We start from the raw sequence: 16,227 nt of genomic DNA, 5'->3' as shown, positions 1-16,227 counted from the left end.
TTCTGACTGCTCCAACACTGTGTTTCAGTTATAAGGTGAGGAGAGAAAAAGATGAGTTTGGGTGGTTGGATGATGAGGGAGATGTTAAAAAGGTATCCAGCAGAGACTAGTAGACTTGATCCTTCAGTGATGACTTCTGGCTATTCTCTGTTTGTCTTGCTTTTAAGAAGATGGCAGTTTTTAGACAGGAAGCTTGATACTGCTTTAATGTCTTGGTAGGTTTTGAAATATTTTGAGAAAACTTGCCTTTTTCACAAGGCTTTTTGTTCTTCTATATTTAACTGTTCCTGCAGCTGTATAATCAAACATGAAACTCAGGTTTTATGTTCATGAAGAGTTTGTGCTTAGTTTCCAACAACTAAAACCCCTTCAACAAATAGTAAGGACTTTATATGCCAGTTCAGATTTGTTGATACTAAGAGCAATCTAATTTGCATTGTTGCTTTAAAGATTAAATAATACATTTTTTATGGGCTATTTTGTGCCAAGGTATCTCTGACTTAGTGTTTGCTAAATGTTAGAAGTTAGATAAGACAGAGATTTTACTCTTATCGTCATGTAGAAGCTGATTTCATGAAGAATTTATTACTCCAGGGAAGTAGTTTTGAACTTTAGTCGGGGGGGGGGGGGGGCATTGAGTAATCACATGAGTCATTGCTTTCTTTCCTTTGAAAGGCGTTAACATTTCCATCCCAGTTTAGCATAAGTATTAAATGAGAAACCTCACAGGATCCTATATAAACAGCTTCCACAGCCTCAGCCTATTAGTGCACCCTACTGGGATGATATAAGGTAAGAGTTTCATAGCTCACTGGGTAATTCTATAGATGCCAAAGACATGTTAGAATCAGAAGGTCCTTATTTTTCTATGATATGCTATTTAAGTGCTAACTGAGGAGCAATGCTTAAAAGGATCTTGTGACAAGAGTATCTATGTTGGGCTTTGCTGCTTAAGGTTAGCAGTGAAGTTAAACTATGAACTAGAGACACCACAGAAGTCATAGTCAGCTTTGAAAGATCTAAAAGGAAATTCTTTTTATAGCATTTTGGAATTAGTATTATTGGTGAAACAGAAGGTACTTCTAGAAAGCCAGATGCTGGTCTCTGGTTTTGCTTAGTAGCCCTTTACCTTTCTCTGTCTTAGTTAATGGGACCATGAAGCAGATTTTTCAAAGTGTGAATCTGAGCAGTTGTTTTAAATGTCATGTTTCAAAGCAAAACCTCTGAGAATTGTTGGCTCAGAGTATGGTCAGTGGGGGTTAAACTCGGACTGCAGACGAAGCTGATTTAGAGTAAGGCTCAGCAGCCTGGGATCTACCAAAGCAGTGTCTGTTTGGGAGACCTGCTTTGTGAATAGGGTAGAGATGACAGAGCTGAGAATATGCTCTGGTCAATGTGCAAGTGACTTCTGTCTGTAAGGAGCAAAGCAGGACCGATCTGGGAGAGGCTTGGGTGCAGATCAGCCGGTGTCAGGAGTAGCAGAGGTTAATAGTAAAAGGAAGTGTCTGTGAACAGGGGAGTCTGAGGATTAGAGATATTCCTCTGAAAGCAGAGACAACAAGGAAAACATCACACAGCTCTGGTCACCTGTAGGGAGTGGCATTTCTCATCACAGTGGAAAACAAATCAATGAAGCTATGAACAAGTGCATGTGTTTGTGGAAAGTTCACCTTTTAATTTGAAATTTACTTAATTCTAAAGGCACAATTGTTTGAGCTAACTGACACTTAGACCTGTATTGCACAGCCCTGGAGATGAAGATGGAGACTGGAGATGAAATTGCAATTGTGGGGATAGGATGCAATTTCCCTGGAGGTAAGTTTTGGGTAAAAGCAGGGTGGGCTGCTGAGTGAACACAGAAAAGCAGAGTCACTGATTAATGTTGAAGTGGAGCAAAACAACACATTCCTCCCTTACTTCTGTACAATTCATGGCTTTGCTACTTGAAGGATCTTTTTAAAAGGACCCTCTGTGGTGGAAATCCCTTGATTGCAATTTGTCCCCTGAGAGACAGACCTGCAGTGCTGTCTGTAGGCAGGGCATTGAGCTGCAGACATGAACCTCACACAAGTGAAGTGGGTGGGTCTGGGAGGGTTTGAGCTCTCTGAATGCACTGGCTGGGTGACGGTGCATCGCTGCAGGACTGTGTACCCATAGGGACAGGACAGATGGAGGGCCTGTCAGTATCACCAGCCCTGCCCCTAATAGAAATAGCTTGGGTCTTGCTAACAGGAATCTTTCTGCTTTATTACAGTACTCACTTGGAAAGGTCCCAGAAGAGAGCAGAGCTAGATAAATACAGCTGTCTGTAGTCAGGTTTTGCCTCTCACAAACACAGACCTAAATATAGCCCCTTGTACAAGATGAGAGGCTAACTGTGGTAAAGAACTGATATTGCCTATCATATATTGTGACAGCAGCCTGTATTACAGTACTCTCACATTTACAATCTTAGGGAAACAGGGACAGCAGAAGATTAAGCATTTTGTGACTTCTACTGCTCTAAGGCAGGCAGTGAAAGGATCATTCATGCCTTTCCTTTTTCCTCTCACCAAAACATGATCATTTCTTTCTCTGGTGATGCTTCTTGAGCACTCAAAATGTCTACGTGGGAGTTCTCTGTAACTGAGAGCATTTCTGAGTTGGTGTGGGGAGGGGGAGCACATGATTTAATCGACTTTAAAACCTCTGTACAACAGGTGATGGAATTGACAACTTCTGGAAGGTCCTGGAGGAAGGCAAAAACTGCACAGTAGAAATTCCCCCTGAGAGATTTAATGCCAAAGATTGGTATGATCCAGATGATAACAAGCCAGGAAAGATATGTACAACACGAGCTGCTCTTCTCGATGAGTGAGTCTGTTACCATGTGGTGACACTAATTTTTTTTCATACTTAGCCAGACATGTCCAGCCTTTCAGAAGGTGCAAGCCACATTTAAAATTCCTCCAGCTTCAGCCTGAAGGTTAGCCAGCTTTGTTGGATCTTGGGACCTAATTCCTTGCTTATGTGGAAAAGTAATTCTAGTTCAGTTGTGATAATTTACAGACAAAGTAAGGTAGTGCAGTTTTGCTAGATAGTAAAGAAGGAGACCTTGTGTTTCATTTGAGTATTATGACCTATGAATATTTGTTTCTGAATTTCATAAATGGGAGCTGTGGCCTAAAGTTACTACTTTGCTTTTCATCAAATTGCAAAAAATGTGTGTTAACTCTGAGTGTAGGAGTAAATACATGTTGTCTGTATCTTGTACCTGTGTCTTTTAGATTTAATTCATTTGACAACCACCTGTTTGGGATCAATAATATGGAAGCTGAACGCATGGATCCGCAGCAGAAGTTATTGATAGAGTGCACGTACAAAGCCCTGGAGGATGCTGGAGTCCCCGTAGAAGCTGTCAGTGGCACCAAAACAGGGGTTTTTATTGGTAAGACAAAAATAACATGGCAAAGAAAGTACATTTGAATCTCACAAAGCTTGGAGCACTCCCTCATAAGCTTTACCTGTGTATCTAGCACTGGAGATCTAAGGCTACTGTTGTGTGCCAGTTATTTTTGGTAAGGATTGCTAGGCTACTCTGGAGGTTTGTTGTATGTAATTCACATCCGTATTTTAGGGGGCTCCCTTGGTGTCTTTTGGTACTGAAGTTGAAGCAGGAAACTGTTAAACTGCCTCGTCAACCCAGCCCTTCTTAGAAATGATACTCAAGCCAGGCCTACACTGTTTTCCAGTATAACATTGGTTAAGGTGTTGTGGGGCTTAAGGTCCTGCATCTGGGAAGGAACAACCCCATGCACCAGTACAGGCTAAAGGTGACCTGCTGGAGAGCAGCTCTGCAGAGAGACCTGTGAGTCCTGCTTGATAATAAACTAACCATGAGGCAGCAATGTGCCCTCATGGCCAAGAAGGCCAATGGCATCCTGGGATGCATCAAGAAAAGTGTGGGCAGCAGGTCGAGGGAGGTTCTGCTCCCTCTCTACTCTGCCCTGGTGAGGCCTCATTTGGAGTCCTGTGTCCTCAGCTCAAGAGGGACAGAGAACTTCAGTATAAGCAGCTGGTCAAAAGCAGGGATTATCCTGTTGTATTTAGCATTGGTGCAGCCTCGCCTTGAGAACTGTGTACAGTTCTGGGACCCACGATACAGAATGGAGGCATCCAGAGGAGGGCAACAAAGCTGGTGAAAGGGCTGGAAGGCATGACCCATGAGGAGCAGCTGAGGGCTCAGGCTGGGAGTTAGGAGAAAAGGAGACTCGGATGCAAACTTTGCTCTCTACAGCTTCCTGAGGAGGGGAAGAGGGGAAGGAGGTTCTGGTCTCTTCTGCCTGATATCCTGTGATAGGACATGTGGGAATGGTTCAAAGCTGCATCAGAGGAGGTTCAGACTTGATGTTAGGAAGCATTTATTTACAGAGAGAGTGGTCAAGCACTAAAACAGGTTTGCTAGAGAGGAGATGGTTTCTCCAGGCCTGCCAGTGTGTAAAAGGCATTTGTACAATACCTTTAGTAACACGCTTTACCTTTGGTGAGCACTGACTTGTTCAGGCAGTTGGACTAGATGATTGTTGTACATCCCTTCCAAGTGAACTCTTGTATTTTCTCAAGGAGCTGGAGTAACAGCTGTAATCTCTGTCCCTTTTCAGAGGAGTTTTCTGGAATAGTTAGGCCGATGTACCTATGGGGCAGAAACTTTACATCACCTTTTACTCTGAGAACAGCTCTTCTTTCAGAAAGGAGACAACTCCTTCCTCTCCAGATAGAGGTGCTTCATTTTCCAACTCCTTGCACAGGCCCTATTTCCATCTTATTGACTAAATTGAGCAAATTAAAGGTAAATAAAAAGCAGTGGTTTTAGCTTCTGCTGTGACCTTCAACTGGAACACCTAAGGAACTAGAGCTAATGTCCTGAACATTTATATCCCTGCTCTTCTCATTGCAATTTCTTAATGTCTATTTGCATGGCAAAACCAAAGCAACCACTCTCAGACTGAGATTAGAGGGTCTAAGCAGGCTACACAGAACTTCCATGCATCACACCACGAGCTAAGCCATCAGGGAAGACCCATCACTTACAGGTAGAAGTTTCAGGTGTTGGGGATGTTTGTGTAAGTTTTGCCATAGGAGCACTGATGCCGTGTAGTTTACTATTAAAACAGAAAAGCAGCTCACACTGCCGGCTTTAGAGCTGAGGATCCTTCTTGTTTGCTCAGGTTAACGTGACATGTACTTGATATATTTACAGGGCTCATGAATCGAGACTATGAAATTGTAACAAGCAGAGCAGTGAGTGAAATAAATCACTATGACGGCACGGGAACAGCGATGAGCATTGCTGCTAACAGGGTGTCATTCACCTTTAATCTGACTGGACCATCACTGGCTGTTGACACTGCATGTTCATCTTTTCTTTTTGCTCTGCACTATGCCTTGCGAGCAATTAAATCAGGTAACAGGGCTGCTGGGATGCTGGGCAACGAAACGAATGAGGATGGCTAGGGCTGCTCTCATGCTGGACATGCCAACATCATGAGTGTGTTTCTATCTTACTGCAGGAGACTGTGAGGCAGCAATCTGTGGTGGAGTGAACTGCATAATAGACCCCCGCACCTTTGTATCCCTCAGCAAAGCAAAAATGATCTCTCCAGAGGGAGTCAGCAAACCCTTCTCCAAAAAGGCCGATGGCTATGGAAGGGGAGAAGGCTGTGGTGTTGTTTTCCTCAAGCCACTGCAAAAGGTAAGATTGCTTGTGAAGCAGCCTAAAGTTTGATTGCTAGCTTAAGCAATCCAAGCTTAAAATTAAGCAGGCACTTGGTGAGCATTGTGCATTTGTGCACGTCCCCTGCCTTGGGGAAGGGATGGTGCATTTAGAAGTTCATGGCATACTCTGTTCCTGGTTGAGTTGTCTGGTTTTCTCCTGTAGGTGAGATTATTAAAGATACTGTTTCTTTTTCACAACACAGGCAAAGGAAGACTACAGCAAAATCTGGGGTGTCATAAACATCAGTGCAGTAAATCAGAACGGCAGGTCCATGACTCCAATCACAAGACCATCTCGAATCGAGCAAGAGAAGCTACTGCGCAGCGTCTATGAGGTGCATGTCGACCCGTCAGCTGTGCAGTACGTTGAAGCCCACGGTACAGGAACTGCCGCTGGAGACCCTACGGAAGCTGAAAGCCTGGGGAGTGTCATTTGTAAAAACAGGTCTTCCCAAGTTTCTGTTCTGAAAGTGGGTTCAGTGAAAGGAAACATTGGCCACACAGAATCAGCTGCTGGAGCAGCGGGGTTAATCAAAGTGCTTCTGATGATGCACCACGGAAAGATCGTTCCATCCTTGCACTACTCGAGGGAGACGAGCAGCATCGACACAGAGAAACTGAACCTTGCAATTCCCACGGCCGTAGAGCCCTGGGAAGAGTCCCGCGAGTACGGAAGAGTAGCTGGCATCAACTGCTTTGGCTTTGGAGGAACCAATGCTCATGTGGTAGTCAGGCAGGTGAAGCAGCTGGAGCCTCTTCCGGCCTTTAAGAGGCCTCTTGAATTAGTTGTGCTGTCAGCAGCATCGAGTAAGTCCCTTCAGCTGAGCATGGCTGACACAGCTGCCGAGCTGAGCACGAGGAACTCGGTGACTCTCCCAAGCCTGGCCTACACATCTGCCTGCAGAAGAAGCCACGCCAGCTACCGGTACCGCAAGGCGTTTGTCACCAATTCTCTCCAACACCTGCAGCGAGAGGTTCTGTCGGCAGCCAGCACTACCGTGGCCACGTCAAAGGCGGAGCCGCAGCTGGTGTTTGTGTTCTGTGGCAACGGCGTGCCGCTGCGGGGCTTCAGCGAGGCCCTGCTGAGCTCAGAGCCCGTGTTCAGAGACAAGTGTAAGGCAATAGAAGCGCTTTTTCAGAAGCACGCTCCCATCAGCCTCCTGCCAGCGAGAGCTCACAGCCCCCAGGATTTGCTGAATCCGCAGCTCGCCCAGCCCTTGCTCTTTACCCTGCAGGTTGCCTTGGCTTCCCTGCTGAGACACTGGGGCATTGAGGCAGTCGCTGCTGTTGGCCACTCGGTGGGGGAAGTTGCCGCAGCTCATTGTGCTGGGTACCTGTCCCTGGCAGATGCGGTCAAAGTGATTTATCACCGGAGCCGTCTGCAGGCAAAGACGGCTGCTGGCAGGATGCTGGTGGTCGGAAACATCCCTGTGCAAGAGGTTGCTGAGCGTCTGCATCCCTATGCGGGACAGGTGTGCATCGCAGCCTTCAACAGCCCCGTTTCCTGCACCTTGTCTGGGAGTGTAGACTCTGTGGATGCTGTGCAGAGAGATTTAGCTCAAGCTTTCAGCCAGAGAGACATCTTCCTTCACGTCTTGAGCGTGCCAGCTGCGTACCACAGCCCCAGCATGGACACAATACTTGGGGAGTTGGAAGAGAGCATCCGGCCTTTAGAAAAACAGCAGGGGGAAATGGAAGTGGTGTCAACGCTGACAGGGGCGGCTGCTTTGGGAAGTGACTTTGCTGAGGGCAAGTTCTGGGCCCGGCACACTCGTGAGCCTGTTGCTTTCACTCAAGCCATCCAAAGTGTGGCTCGAGACAGGGAAAACGTGGTGTTTGTGGAAATAGGTCCTCAGCGAGCTTTGCAGCGAAGCATCAAGGAGACTCTTGGAAAAGGCACCAAGGTGTTCTCTTCCTTGCAAACTGATGCCGAGTATCAGACGCTCTTCACCCTGGTGGGAAAGCTCTTTGAACTGGGATGTAATCCGCGCTGGCAGCACCTGTATGATGGGTACCAGAGCATCCCCGTGGCCATTCCTCGGTATCAGTTTGACCGCAAGAAGCTGATGGCCTGTCTGGATATCCACCAGCAAGCAAACCAAAGAGGCGTCAGCTCCAGCCACCTTTTGCTTTACAGCACAAGCAGCGACAACACGGAGTTTGGCTGCCTGCTGTCCCAGGACACGACATCGTACCTGTACGAGCACAAGCACAATGGTGTGGCTTTAGTCCCTGGTGCTTTGTATGCGGAGCTTGGTCTGGCCTCTGTGCTGAGTGGCTCCAGTCCTAAAGTGCCCCTGAGCACTTGCCAGATGAGTGTCAGTTTTTCTGCGCCGTGTGTTCTCACGCAGAGTTCCCAAGTCTTGAGCATCAAGCTGAGTGCGCAAAAAGCAGCGACAGCCTTTGAGATCCTCTCTTCCTCCAACGCAGTTTACGCCGCAGGCCAAGTTACCAAGGGGGCTGAGGCTGTGGTGGAAGAAAGCACCATCTCCTTCCAAGAGATCTTTCAAAGATGCAGGGGGGTGGTTAGCAGAGAGGAGGTTTATGAAGCGCTGTCTCAGGTTGGCTTCCAGTACAGCTCCGTCTTCAGGCAGCTCAGCGATGTGCATTATTGCCAGGAACTAAAGGAAGCGATCACAAGCATCAAGGTGAACAAGGAGACCGCCCGAGAGATGTACAACTACTGTATCCACCCAGTGCTGCTCGACTGCTTTCTGCAGATGACCGCTGTCATGACGTCAAAGACGCTCCAGTGCCGAGCGGGCTTTCCCTCAGGGATAGGCAGCCTGGTGGTGCTCCGACCGCTGGAGGAAGAAATGATGATCTATATGAGAACGAGCAAGGCCTTTGGAAACTGCCTAGAGGTCTGTGGGTGCTTCATGGACAAGCGTGGCACTGTTTTGGCTGAGCTGAAGCGCGTGGCCATCACTTTCATGAAGCAAGCGTCTTCCCGAGAGAATGAGCTCATGTTTGAGAGCAAGTGGAAAGAAGTCTGTGTTTCACAGGCGACTGGACATGTGGGGGCTATGCCCAGAGTGCTGGTGTTTGCTGACCAATTTGGGGTAGCAGAGCGGCTGAAAAAGTATTTGCATCCTGATTCGAGATACGTTAAGTATGAAGAGTGGGAAAGGCTCTTGGAAAGCCCCACTGTGAAGCAAATGAGAGCAGAGGTTGAGGATTATGATGAAATTCTGTTCCTGTGGGGAATTCAAAAGTTAAACGAAGATGTCCCAAGCCAAGGGGTAGACCAATTGGCAAAGTGTTGTGAAGCCTATCGCCAAGTTATTGTGGCACTGAGGGAGAAAAGGTCCCACTGCTCAGTCCGAGTGATCACCTACAGAACATCAGAAAGGTACGTCGACCACGTGAGCTGTGGCTTTGCATTGTATGGCATGACCAGAACTTGTGTCCTTGAGGTTCCAGAAATCACATTTCAGATAATTGACCTGAGCTCTTGCAGTTCGCTGGACATCTCAGTGCTGGCAGACGTTCTTGTCAAATACAAAGGTGAGGACTACCCAGAGCTTTGCATCAGCCAAGGAAGAACTTACGTGGCTGAAGTCTGCCGCACACCTTTTGTCGATGCAGACTACGGCCAGGCCATAAGAGCTGCCCAGCAGTCAGAAGCCTTCGCTTTGTACACGTCTGATCCGTACACAGCCAAAGACTTGTCTGCAGAATTGTGCACCAGCGCTGCTCCTCAGCTTGACGCACACGGCGTGGAAATTCAAGTGGATAAAATATGTCTCCACTCAGAAGATTATTTTCCCATCAGTGTTTCTAGTCGCAGCTTTGGGAACACACTGTATTGGAATTCACAAGTAGTAGACAAGCACGGACTTTTAGCTCTCGATTTCAGTGGCACGGTTACAGCCACAGGCAGTGCCGTGAAGAGGCTTCAAGTGGGAGATCACGTGGCTTCCTGCTACCCAGCTGCTGCATCATCCCGAGTTTGGATTCCAGGAGCAGTGTGTTTCAAGGTAAAGAAGTTCCCGTGCTTTCAGAATGTGCCTTGTGTGTCCTACTTTATCATGGCGTGGGAGATCTTCACTCAGCGGTTACCCAAGGGGAAACGTGGCAGAACACTGGGTGTCATTTCTACAGAGCCGTCGTCAGTTTTGTGCCACGTCCTTTGTGTGGCAGCAGAAGAGATGGGCTGGAGAACAGTGCTTGCCAGGCCCACGCCAGAGAAGCTGCAGTATATAAACATGTGCCATGCCCTTGTGGTTCTTCCCCCAGTAAACAGACTGTCTCCGGAGGATCTGTCCCACATGCACTTTCTCCGAGATGTGGTGATAGTGTGTGGCAATCAACAGCCCACGTGTCTGCAGGCTGTTGGTGGAATTGATCATGAAAACATCAGCTTCCATGTGCTTACGCTTGCCAGCATTTTCCAGAAAGCCCCTCTGAAGCAACTGCAAAAGGCCGTGCAGGCGTGGGTCAGTTCCATGGATATGAAACCATTTCGACGGCTGCCAGGTTCTGTGTTTCAGCAGAGGGGCAGCTTTGAAAGGATGAACTGTGTGATGTCCTATTTCAGCTGCCAGTCTGTCCCGCTTGCTGTCCTGAGGAGGCAGAGGGACACCCCCGTGCTGTCAGACATCCCGCTGTACGAAGCCCAGAAGCAGCTGTTCAAGCAGCACGCTGTTTACGTGGTAGTCGGGGGGCTCACTGGGCTGGGCTTTGAAACGGTGAAATTCATAGCTGAGAATGGAGGAGGGTGCATTGCAATACTCTCCCGGAGCAACCCAAGCAGCGAGAAGCAAGGAGAGCTGAAGGCTTTGCAGCAGCAGCACAAAGGCTGCAAGGTGGCGTTTGTGCAGTGTGATGTGACTTTGAGCAGCGCCGTGGAGAAAGCTTTCCAGTCCATCGCGACCGTCTTTGCCGGGACTCCAATCAAAGGTGTATTTCAGAGCGCCGTCGTTTTACACGACGGCCACCTTGAAGTCCTGAGCCTGGCTGACTTTCAGAAAGTGCTGAGCCCCAAGGTAGCAGGGACCCTAAATCTTCATTGGGCTACCAGAGGCCAGCAGCTTGACTACTTTGTGTGCTACTCCTCTGTTACTTCCTTTCTGGGGAATTCCACCCAGGCAAACTACGCAGCTGCAAACTCTTTCCTGGATGCCTTCTGCCTCTACAGGAGGAACTGTGGGCTTTCAGGCCAGTCCATTAACTGGGGTGCTTTGAACCTCGGCGTGCTGCTCAATCAAAGCCATATTCAGAACATTCTGGGATTTAAGGGCATAGAGGTTCTGCAGGTGCATGAAATCCACGAGTACCTCAGGAAGAGCTTGCTTCGGAACAACCCGCAGCAAGCCGTCATCAAGCTGAACTTTCAAGCTTTGTTGCATCACGTCTTTTCTCGGATTACTTCCCTCAAAAGTCGCTTCATCTCCCTCATGTCAGAAGAATTCAGGAACAAGCTTGAAGTCTCTGAGTCAACTCCAGGCCAGGATAGTGCCTTAATCAAATCTGAAGACTACATCACGTCGCTGGTGAGTGACCTCACCGGCCAGAGCGCGGATGAGCTGACGATGAATACGCCGCTGTCATCGCTGGGCATAGACTCTATGTTAGCTATGACAATTCAGAACCGTGTCTTCCAAGAGAGAAAGGTGGACATACCTCTTCTGAAACTGCTTGATCCTCACACAACTCTGTCGAGTTTAGTAGTGGTTTTAGAGGAAACGAGCGATGCAAATAGAAGCGTTGAGAACAAAAGCACTGTGGTTGAGGGTGCAGAAAATGGGAGCTGGCTATAGGAGTCTTCTCACCCAGGAACTGTGTAACTTTCAAGATACCTGAATCCTTTGTAGCACCTCAGAGTGTATTTCACTGCAGACACTATTTCATTCTTTTAAACTGGAAATAGATAAGTTAATCTATGTTCATTTCCATTTGGTAAATTTGTATCTTTAATGCACATTGCAACTGTAAAGTTTTAATGAAATTAGTTAAGTTTGCATTTTGAAATGATGAATGTCCATGGGAAGCAGCACAGTATTATTACTTTGTTTGTCATTACAGTATTCTTCATCTATTATCCTTAAATTCAATATTAGCAAATGTGTATAATAAGGGGCATCTTTTTCAACTACTTCTTCATATTGTGAATTTTAAAGGTTTCTTTTGAAATAAGTAAACTTAATTTTTCCTAAGTGTGCAAAAATATTAAAATTCAAAATGAAAAGAATGAAAAGAAAATAAAAATTAAAAACTTAGTGGTTGTTAATCACACATTAAAGCAACTGTTTTTGTTTAAAAATAAACATTTTTTATGAAAGCTCAGATAAACAAGAGTAGTAATTTTTAAAATCAAAACCTAAAGTCTGTCTTGTTGTTATTGTAAATTTTTACACCTCATCTGCTTCCTTATTCTAACTTTTCTCAAACCTAACACCAGTCCTTGTCTTTATTCACTGAGACCTTCCACATGCTTTTGAAAGTAGCGCCCTCAGAGAGACAAATTTAATGATACTTTTGTAGTAGTGCTCCTGTTTTGGAAATTCTAGCAGACTCTAAAATACATTATGATTTAAAATCAGTGCATTGTGTTCGGTTTCAATCTGGCTATAGGAAATAATTTTCATATTTCTAAGAACATATTTTGCATTGCAAATTTAAAAGCAAATTCTATACATAGAAGTCAAACAGAATACAAGTTCCATGCATGCAGTCATTACCTGTGACTTTATGTAATACCTGAAATTCATCAAGACATGGTGGTCTAATCTACTGCTTCAAACACAGACCCTCTTCAGTGAGTTTCTTCGGTTCAGATCAGATCTCTAGAGTAGTCTAGGCTGAGAAGAGTACTTTGTAGTACACGGAAGATGTCAGTGCCTTTGGTCCAGCAATAGTCAGCATTTCAGATTCATCTTTGCTTATCAAATTATGGATAAAAGGCCTTGAGTTACATCAGGAGTCGTTTAGATTAGATATTAAGAAAATGTTTTTCACTGGAAGGGTTATCAAGCATTTCTCCAGGATGCCAAGGGAAGCAGTTGAGTCACCATCCCTGGAGGTATTTACAAGAAGTGTAGATGTAGTGCTTAGGGTCACGGTTAGTGGTGGATGTGGCAGTGTTACATCTTAAAGGTCTTTTCCAACATAAATAATTCTGTGATTGATTCTGTGATGTACTTCCAAATCTCCTCACCAAACTATACACAAATAACATTTTCCTAGAGACTCACCATTAATATCACTGGGATATATAGCCAAGAGGAATGGAACAGACCAATAAACACAAGGTACTCCCTTCCTCCTTCAGCTCCTCCACCTGCTGCCCAAGGGACTTCACTAGAGCACACCTTGCACAGGTGGAGCTTGCCCCCTCCTCCACCCAGGAGTGTGGGGTACAGACTTTACAGCCCTCCACTGGGACAACAGCTTCCCTGAGAGGGTGACCATCTCCACCTGATCCAGGCTAGCCTGGCTAGGTAGACGATAGATGACAATCTCATGAGGCCTCAACATCTCGAAATCGGAACCAATATAATTAGATAGACATAAAACTCATCACTGATCTTCTGAAAAACTATATCCTGTTCACAGCCTCACTGGACTATATCTATCTGGCAGGATAAGCCAATTCTGAACTTGGAAGACTATCCTAAAAGCAGCTGGAATCAGCATATAAACATGCCTTACTTGGCAGAAACTGGGATCTCTCCAGGGTCAACTGGGCCTGGTTGTCATGGTTTGACATGACAGCCTTTTCTGGTATGGGGGAAGGGGCTGCAAAGATGGCTCCTGCAAGAAGTTGCTCACAACTCTCCCCAGCTCAGAAAAGGCTCACTTCTGGGGCTGAGCCAATTAGACGCCTCCACGATCACTTTTTAAGAAGAAGCCGGAAGGGGAGGTGTCTTCCTCCATCTTCTTTCTTGCTTCTGCCCCTTCTTCTCTTCTTCTGGCTGGTGGTGGTGCAAGGAGTAGGAACAGTGAGAGAAACAACCATGCGGACTCCAAGGTCAGTGATGAAAGGGAGGAGGTGTACTGTAGCAGAGACTCCCCTGCATTCTATAGAGAGAACTGGTGAAGCTGAGATTTATTTTCATTTCTTTAAAGACCCCACATCAGCGGGAGAGACTCATTTTGATAATGAGCCCGCATCAGGGGCAGAGACTCATTTTGCTAAAGCTGACCCCGGACCAGGGGCAGTGATTCACTTCATTAAAGGCCCCGAGCCAGGGACAGTGATTTTGGCCGGAGGAGGCCTTGTCCCGAGAGAGGGACCTTGCAACTGCAGAAACTGCAACCGTGGTGAAGAATCCATGTCAAAGATATTCACCAAGGACTGTGTCCCGTGTGAGGGACCCTGTATCGGCAGAAGCCGCAGCTGCTGGGAACAACCCACACCAGAGAAGTTTGTTAAGGACTGTGTTCCGGGGGAGGAACCCCGTGTTGGAGCAGGGGAAGAATGCCAGGAGTCATCCTCATCTGAGAAGACAGAAGCAGCAAAGCCCATCTGTGAGAGACTGACCACATCCCCCATTCCCTGCCCCCCTGAGCTGTTGCAGGGGGAGGAGGTAGAGATATCGGGAGCAGAGAGCTGGGCCCGGGAAGAAAGGAGGGATGGGGGAGGGAGATCTTAAAGTGCTGCTTGTCATTTTCTCATCATCCTACTCCCTTTTTGCTTTTATTCTGTTCTGTTTCTTGTAGAATAAACTTTCCTACTTTCCTCTCTAAGTCGAGTACTAGAGTCTGTTTTGCCCAGAACCATAATTGGCAGTGAGCCCTCCCTGCCCTTGTCTCAATCCACAACAATCTTGCTTATCTTTTTACTCCCATTTCGCTGGGTCCTCCGCCATCTTAACGAGGGTAGGGGTGAATGGGGGCATCGAGCGAGAAACTGTCGTGGTGCTGTTGTGCTAGCTGGGCCAAACCACGACACTGGTGCTGCCAGTTGTATGGATGGACAATGTAGTCAGGAGTTAGGCCTAGAACAAGGTTTAAGTCAGGATTTAAGTGGAATTCCTGTTTGTATTGTATACAGATGAAAGCAAATATTTGCTGTCATTCAGGTTCCCTGCTCGGAAAATGCAATAAAGCGTTTGCCTGGCTCTTCATCTCCAATGCAAGCATAAAAGGGATTTAATATCTTCAATTTTGGCTATGAAATAAACCAATTACAGAGAAACCACTTCAATCTCTAGCAAAGGTGAGAATGGCTGCCACACTTCACAGAGCAGGCAGGTGGCTCTTTTCAGTTGCAATGTTAGTTTTGACAATTTTGACAACAGCATTTGACTCTAAGAGAAAGAAGCTGACTAGTACCATTTCAATTAATAATCCAAGATGGATTTAGCAGGGAGTGCCATCCTTGATGCAAAGTTAATCTTCCCCTCCCTCCAAAATAAAAAAGAAATCCTGTTCCAGAAAAAAAGGGAAATAAATTTGAAAAACTGTACTGTAAAAAGTCTCTGAGGTCAGTGATCTCCCATTACATCATTTGCAGTGCACATCAATTGTGTATTTCCCAGACATGGACAGTTCAGAGGCTCTTGAAAGCAGTTGCACAATCTGGAACAGAGTCATACTTTCCTCTTTAACCAAGGAGTGTTACCAATTTCTTGTGAGCTGAACTTCCTGATTTATGTCAAAGTGCAATAGAAGATAGACACTGATCGGAGTATATATAAATGAACCTGATAAAGACATCTCTGTTATGTTCATTATGCATGACTGGCACTCCAGGTTCTGCAGCTAAGACATGAGTTTCGTGTACAGAGTGACAACTAGTGGCCTCAGAAACTGCAATTGTCAAAGGTACTGTGCCTCACTTAAGGCAGCAGAAATCTCCGAAAAGCAGACGATTCAGAGGCATATGAGGCTGGAAGAGTCAGTTTTCTGGTTTGATATTCAACTGATTCTGTTGAATACTCACAGAAGTTCAACATATATAGGCATGGATAGAAAGTCTTTTGCCTTCTGGCCTATATTTAGCAGAAGTCTGTGCGAGAGGACAGGGGGCTGAGCACAAGAAACATCAGACAGAATTCATTATGGTGTTATGAATGCAATGCTTCATATTGACATGATATATTATTAACATTATTATTGACATAACGCTCGTCTGTGTCCCTTGTCGTCAATGCCTCCTACTTATTTTTAATTGGCACACCAGAAGGAGGATTATGAAGAGGAGCCCTGTTTTTTTGGGTAACCAGGGTCCAAGGCATCTTAGTTTTAGTGGGGGCTGCTACATGGTTATGGAACCATCTATAAATCTCCACCTCGACTCTTCTAATACCATGTAGTCTACTAATAGTTTCCTGCAGCTCTTGAAGGCACCTATCACACAACTTAGCAGCAGATGTGCCTAAATATCCTAAACACCTCCTGCAATCCACCTGCACTTAAGCATCCTTGCTGAGTATCGTGGTTTAGGCCCATCAGGGAACAAAGACCACGATTAGCCTCGAGTACCAAAGAGGCTGAGAATTGCTCAAGGGCAGGGAGAGCTTAATT

The 16,227-nt window shown here is 46.2% G+C and overlaps 1 protein-coding gene across 1 annotated transcript; it reads left to right on the top strand.

Moving 5' to 3' along the window:
• The first annotated feature begins 1,739 nt into the window (after positions 1 to 1,739).
• Positions 1,740 to 11,516, top strand: LOC133625531 (uncharacterized). Its single transcript, XM_061997130.1, has 6 exons — positions 1,740 to 1,815; positions 2,700 to 2,853; positions 3,267 to 3,427; positions 5,240 to 5,443; positions 5,550 to 5,731; positions 5,958 to 11,516. Exons 1-6 carry the CDS (start codon positions 1,755 to 1,757, stop codon positions 11,514 to 11,516), a joined length of 6,321 nt encoding a protein of 2,106 aa, XP_061853114.1. The 5' UTR covers positions 1,740 to 1,754.
• Positions 11,517 to 16,227: the final 4,711 nt, after the last annotated feature.

This window comes from Colius striatus, chromosome 5, assembly GCF_028858725.1.
Source record: "Colius striatus isolate bColStr4 chromosome 5, bColStr4.1.hap1, whole genome shotgun sequence".
Lineage (NCBI taxonomy): Eukaryota > Metazoa > Chordata > Aves > Coliiformes > Coliidae > Colius > Colius striatus.
Note: the sequence above shows the minus strand (reverse complement) of the source record. Positions and strands in the feature narration are given on the sequence as shown.